Source organism: Neovison vison, chromosome 6 (assembly GCF_020171115.1).
Source record: "Neovison vison isolate M4711 chromosome 6, ASM_NN_V1, whole genome shotgun sequence".
Taxonomy (NCBI): domain Eukaryota; kingdom Metazoa; phylum Chordata; class Mammalia; order Carnivora; family Mustelidae; genus Neogale; species Neogale vison.
The window spans coordinates 211486767-211493796 of NC_058096.1; the positions used below are offsets into that span (position 1 = coordinate 211486767).

Here is a 7030-nt window from a genome sequence, read left to right on the forward strand (position 1 = left end):
GCCTGGGCTTTCCTAGCCTAAGCATCCCTGTCGGGATCCTGAGACTTAAACAGAACAATGTTAGGGACCACATTCTCAGGAAGAGGTGTGAAGGCATATATATAAAAAGATTGATTAAAAATAGAACTTCCTTATGACGCTGCAATTGCACTCCTGGGTATTTACCCCAAAGATACAGATGTCATGAAAAGAAGGGCCATCTGTACCCCAATGTTTATAGCAGCAATGGCCACGGTCACCAAACTATGGAAAGAACCAAGATGCCCTTCAACGGATGAATGGATAAGGAAGATGTGGTCCATATACACTATGGAGTATTATGCCTCCATCAGAAAGGATGAATATCCAACTTTTGTAGCAACATGGACGGGACTGGAAGAGATTATGCTGAGTGAAATAAGTCAAGCAGAGAGAGTCAATTATCATATGGTTTCACTTATTTGTGGAGCATAACCAATAGCATGGAGGACATGGGGAGTTAGAGAGGAGAAGGGAATTTGGGTAAATTGGAAGGGGAGGTGAACCATGAGAGACTATGGACTCTGAAAAACAATCTGAGGGGTTTGAAGTGGCCAGGGGGTGGGGGAGGTACCAGGTGGTGTGTATTATAGAGGGCACGGCTTGCATGGAGCACTGGGTGTGGTGAAAAAATAATGAAAACTGTTTTTCTGAAAATAAATAAATTGAAAAAAAACACATTTAAATTAACCATAAAAAAATAAACCATTTCTGTTGAAAAAAAAAAAAAGATTGACAGAGTCAAAGGAGAACTGTGGTTTTATATTCTTCTCTACAATAAAGTCATGTGAAGAACTTAGTGGCCAAAGTAGTGTTTTCCATATGAGGAATAGAACTCATGATTATTCTTTTGGGAAATCTAGAGAAAATTTATGTGGCATGATATAAGTCATTTGAAATGAAATTTGTTTGAAGAAATCCAACTTGCTCCTTGAAAGATGCAGAAATTTCTAGACATTTGTGATCCAAGGTTGGAACACCACTGGAATGTATGAAAAAAATCATATAAAGCAGAGGATTAATAAAATGTGTTACTTAAATGTGTGAAAAAGTTGAATTCAAACTAATGGAAATTCCAAGAAATGAATAGAAGGAGCAATTCTTTTTCCCCACTCTGGTCAAAGAATAGAAGGTCCTCACTCTGGGACTGTGAGCCTTGCAATCATGGGCACTTCTTCAGCTCCAGGATGATTGGTTCTTACATCACAGGAACCCCAAAAATGCTTTTCAGAGCCCTCCTTATGTCCTTGTTTCTCAGGCTGTAGATGAAGGGGTTCAGCATGGGTGTGACCACTGTGTACATCACCGAGGCTACTGCACTTGAGTTGGAGCTCTGGGGAGAAGCAGAACTAAGGTACACTCCTAAGAGTGTACAATAAAATAAGGAAACAACTGAAAGGTGAGATGCACAGGTGGAAAATGCTTTATACTTGCCTTGAGCTGATGAGATACGAAGTATGGAGGAAATGATCTTAGAATAAGAGTAAATAATACCAGCGAGGGGACCACCAGCCAGCAGCACAGCAGCAAAATACATCATCATGTCATTAAGTAAGGTGCTGGAACAGGCAATCCGGACTACCTGATTGATCTCACAGAAAAAGTGGGAGACTTCCACCTCTCTGCAGAAAGACAACCACAACACCATTAAACTTTGTAATAAGGAATTCAGGGCACTCATCATCCAAGACACCAGAACAAGCAGTACACAGTAGGTGGGTTTCATGATGATTGTGTAGTGCAGGGGGTGACAGATGGCCACAAACCTGTCATAGGCCATCACAGTCAGGAGAAAATCATCCAATCCAGTGAAGAGTAGGAAAAAGTATATCTGAGTGACACAGCCTCTATAGGTTATGACTTGGCTCTGAGTCTGGATGTTCTGCAGCATCTTAGGGACTGTAGTGGAGGTGAAACAGATGTCTACAAAGGACAGGTTGGCGAGGAAGAAGTACATGGGTGTGTGGAGGTGGGAGTCTGACCTGACAGCCAGGATGATGAGCAGGTTTCCAAACACAGTGATCATGTACATGGAAAGAAAAAGTCCAAATATGAGAGGCTGCAGTTCTGGATCTTCTGATAAGCCCAGAAGAAGAAATCCTGAAATTTGTGTATCATTTCCCGGTTCCATGTGGTGGAGGTAACTACCATGGAATAAAAAATAACAACACTTAACTGTTTCTCTGAAAATAAATAAATTGGAAAAAATATATATATATATTTTTTTAAAAAACTTCTTAAAAAATAACAACACTGCTCTTCTCAATAATGAACATTACAAATATCATTTAAATTATGCAATTTTTATTTTACATTCAAAAGTGAATATCCATATACATTTTTTTGTATAGAACCTATCCCCTCTCAGGAACCTGCATGCCATCTCTGAATGGCATGAAGAATGTGCTCATCATCACTAGCCCTCAGGGAGATTCAAATTAAAACCACATTGAGATATCACCTTACACCAGTTAGAATGGCCAAAATTAGCAAGACAGGAAACAACATGTGTTGGAGGGGGTGTGGAGAAAGGGAAACCCTCTTACTTACACTATTGGTGGAAATGCAAGTTGGTGCAGCCTCTTTGGAGAACAGTGTGGAGATTCCTCAAGAAATTAAAAATAGAACTTCCCTATGACCCTGCAATTGCACTACTGGGTATTTAACCCAAAGATACAGATGTAGTAAAAAGAAGAGCCATCTAGAAACATCCCCAATGTTTCTAGCAGCAATGGCCATGGTCACCAAACTGTGGAAAGGACCAAGATGCCCTTCAACGGATGAATGGATAAGGAAGATGTGGTCCATATACACTATGGAGTATTCTGCCTCCATCAGAAAGGATGAATACCCAACTTTTGTAGCAACATGGACGGGACTGGAAGAGATTATGCTGAGTGAAATAAGTCAAGCAGAGAGAGTCAATTATCATATGGTTTCACTTATTTGTGGAGCATAACAAATAGCATGGAGGACATGGGGAGATGGAGAGGAGAAGGGAGTTGGGGGAAATTGGAAGGGGAAGTGAACCATGAGAGACTATGGACTCTAACAACAATCTGAGGGGTTTGAAGGGGCGGGGGGTGGGAGGTCAGGGTACCAGGTGGTGGGTATTAAGGAGGGCATGTATTTCATGGAGCACTGGGTGTGGTGCAAAAATAATGAATACTGTTATGCTGAAAATAAATAAAAAAATAAATTTTAAAAAAAAGTGTGAATTCCATACATGGCCATTTCCCCCAAGAACTCATGTATTCTGTACTTTTAATGAGAAATTCTGTCACACATTTGAGGTATAAACTTGAGTAGTCACTAATCTCCAGGCAAAGAGCATAGGTGTCAAGAAACAAAAATATGCACCATTCAGTGATGGAGAACATAAGCAGATAAATATCAGATAAAATAGCAGAACGTGACAGGTGCAATGAAGAAAAGGTTGGTAAAAAGAAAATAGTGCATAGAGGTGTTATTTTTTAGTGGTTGTTCAGGTAATAGCACACATTTAAATAGAGACCTCAAGGAAGAGACAGCAGGACATAGGGGAGGAAAGACAGTGGAAGAGTAGGGCCCCTCCTTTCATCTGGTCCCTTGAATTTAGCTAGATATATAAAATCACTCTGAACACCTGTGAATTCAACCTTAGTTGGAAGAAAAAAATTGCTGGAATTCTACAAACAGATAAGTGAACACTTTTTTGCAAGGCAGGAGGTACAGAGAAGTGAAACTTGGGGATACTCAGAAGATAAACAGCAGGGTAGGGAGCTTCTGTAAGTTGGCTGCCTGAAAGTGATATGGCCCTGACACACAAAATCGGAACTTTCAGGAATCTCCTCCAGTGAGAGACATCCCTGCCTGATAGGTGCTCAGGTGGCAAAGCGGGACAGAATCCTAGGTGGGACAGTGTGGTCCTGTGATCCTCTGGGTCAAAGAAATAATGGGGGTGCCTGAGCAGACAGAGTTCTCAAGCTTTGGAGCAGGAAACTGGTGAGGGTCAGCGAACCTGGGAGGGGCCTCTCATCTTTGTTCATCATAAACCACGAAGAAAGGCTCACCAAGTTACCACTTTCCATGTGGGAACCCTGAAAAGAGCAGAATTTCAGCTACCCTCCACCTTTCCCCAGGAGGGTCAGAAAGGGTGTACTCACAACCGGGCAGCTGCTCTCCATGAGGGGTCCTGCAAAGGGTAGAAACAGGGCAACCCACCACTGTCCCAAGGGAAGATCTGTGCAGGTGCACACAATAGTTTCACACACACAAAAGGGAAGACTGCTTATCCCTGAGGGTTTACTGAAGAAAGGGTGCAAAAATTTTTCAGCCAAAGCTAGAGGCAATTTTTATATTCGCCTTCTAAAGAGGAACAGAGGGGCTTCAGGGAACAAAACCCGCATAGAGCAAAATGAAAAAGCTTACAATGAGCCAGGCTCCAAGGCAAGGGGTGCTGCAACTCCACTCAAATACACCTGAGAATCACCGCCACATGCTCCTCCCCCAGAAGACTACGGAAACAACAACCAAACACCAAATTTACATAACACAGAGGATTGCAAAACTCCAGGGTTAGAGGAAAATAATACATAGAATTCAAGGATTTTTCCCCTTGATTACTTATCTTTCATTTCAAAATTTCCTTTTCTTTTTATCCTTTTTTCCTTTACAACTAGTTCCTTAGTTTATCAATTCTTTCTTTTTAAGATTTGTTAACTTTAATTTTCTACATTTATTTTTTCTTATTTTTTATTTATTTTCAGCATAACAGTATTCATTATTTTTGCACCACACCCAGTGCTCCATGCAATCCATGCCCTCTATAATACCCACCACCTGGTACCCCAACCTCCCATCCACCCCCCGCCACTTCAATCTCCTCAGATTGTTTTTCAGAGTCCATAGTCTCTCATGGTTCACCTCCCCTTCCAATTTACCCCAACTCCCTTCTCCTCTCTAACACCCCTTGTCCTCCATGATATTTGTTATGCTCCACAAATAAGTGAAACCATATGATAATTGACTCTCTCTGCTTGACTGATTTCACTCAGCATAATCTCTTCCAGTCCCGTCCATGTTGCTACAAAAGTTGGGTATTCATCCTTTCTGATGGAGGCAGAATACTCCATAGTGTATATGGACCACAGCTTCCTTATCCATTCATCCATTGGAGGGCATCTTGGTTCTTTCCACAGTTTGGTGACCATGGCCACTGCTGCTATAAACATTGGGGTACAAATGGCCCTTCTTTCCACTCCAACTGTATCTTTGGGGTAAATACCCAGTAGTGCAATGGCAGGGTCATAGGGAAGCTCTATTTTTAATTTCTTGAGGAATCTCCACACTGTTCCCGAAAGTGGCTGCACCAACTTGCATTCCCACCAACAGTGGAAAAGGGTTCCCCTTTCTCCATATCCCCTCCAATACATGTTGTTTCCTGTCTTGTTAATTTTGGCCATTCTAACTGGTGTAAGGTGATATCTCAATGTGGTTTTAATTTGAATCTCCCTGATGGCTAGTGATGATGAGCATTTTTTCATGTTCTTCAACTTTTGCTTCCTTTCACAGTATTCAATTTTATTTCTGTATATGTATAAATTAAGCTTTATTTCCATTTTAGGGTTTAGTGTCTTCTAACAAACAGACCAAAATACTTTTGGGACCGAGTAGATCACCCTGTTTTGTGCACCTGTGAAATTATATTCTCTCTTCCCACCCTCTTGTTTTCTCTTTCCTTTTTTGTTTTGTTTTCTTTTGTTTTGTGGGGGGGGTATTTTTTGTATGTTTGTTTTTCTTTTATTGTTCTTGCTTCTTTCTTTTTCTTTTCCTTTTTTTTTGTTTTGTTTCTGACCTCTTTATATTTGTCTAGTGTGTATTTCTCTCTTGTTGTGGTTGGTATTTTTTATTTTCTTCTCTTGCCCATCCATTCTTCTCTGGGAAAAACGACTAGAAGGAGGAGTTCACAAAAAAAGAAGAACCAGAGGTAGTACTCTCTGCCACAGATTTAATCAATATGGATATAAGTAAAATGTCAGAGCTGGATTCAGGATAATAATAAAGTTATTAGCTGGGCTTGAAAAAAGCATAAAAGCATAAAAGACACTAGAGGATCCCTTAGTGCAGAAATGAAATCTAATCAGGCTGAAATTAAAAATGCTCTGAGATGCACTCAAAATTGGATACTCTAAAGGCTAGAATAAATGAGGCAGAAGAAAGGGTGAAATAGAAGTTGAGATAGAGGGGGGAGACAAGATGGCAGAAAAGTAGGAGGAGGCACCATTTCAACCTGTACCCAAAGTGAGCTGATTACCTACCAAAGAAATCCGATCACCCATGAAATCAGCCTGAGATCAGAATTATACACGTCTGGATCTCTACAGGGGCAGAAGTTGCCAGTGGGCAGGTAAAGTGGAGTGGGAATGTTGGACTCATGTTGGAAGAGAAACAAAAAGGGGAGGGAGCAAACAGAGGTGACCGAATGGAAAGTAATACCCCAATCCGAGAATGCCCTGCATCTGGGGACCAGCATTAACTTGGAGTCTGATTGAAAGCACTCAAAAAGAGCAAAGGATCACAGAGGGAAATTGTGGGAATCGGAGCACCTAGGGACAGGGGCTTAAGTCCCCGGACCCAGGACAGCCACCCCTGGACTGAGCCAGAGAGAGTGCGGCAGAGAAACCAGGTCTTGGTCTCTGAGTCACTAGCACGCCCAAGAATGTGTGGGGTCCAGCTCCTGTGAGGGGCTGGGAGACTCGCTAGACAAAAGAATGCTGAACCGTGCTAACAGAGCCTGAGACACAAAAGCCCCACACCCTTCCCTGAGAGAGATGCATGAAGGCCGAGCCTGGCGCTCTTAGGTCATTTTATTTTCTAATAATCAAATAGAGTTCAATGTCAAGGTAATCCCCTTTCAACAATCAATGCTACCCCTATAGGTAAAAAATTTTTAAACCCCCTTTATCGTAGGAAAGATGAGTCCTTTAACAAAGATATCAAGATACATCCAGGAAGAATCAAAATAACCTTC

The 7030-nt window shown here is 41.5% G+C and overlaps 1 protein-coding gene across 1 annotated transcript; it reads right to left on the minus strand.

Moving 5' to 3' along the window:
* Positions 1-1216: 1216 nt before the first annotated feature.
* Positions 1217-2149, minus strand: LOC122910710 (olfactory receptor 7A17-like). The gene has a single exon (XM_044255327.1). It carries the CDS (start codon positions 2147-2149, stop codon positions 1217-1219), a length of 933 nt encoding a protein of 310 aa, XP_044111262.1.
* Between the last annotated feature and the right edge of the window lie 4881 nt (positions 2150-7030).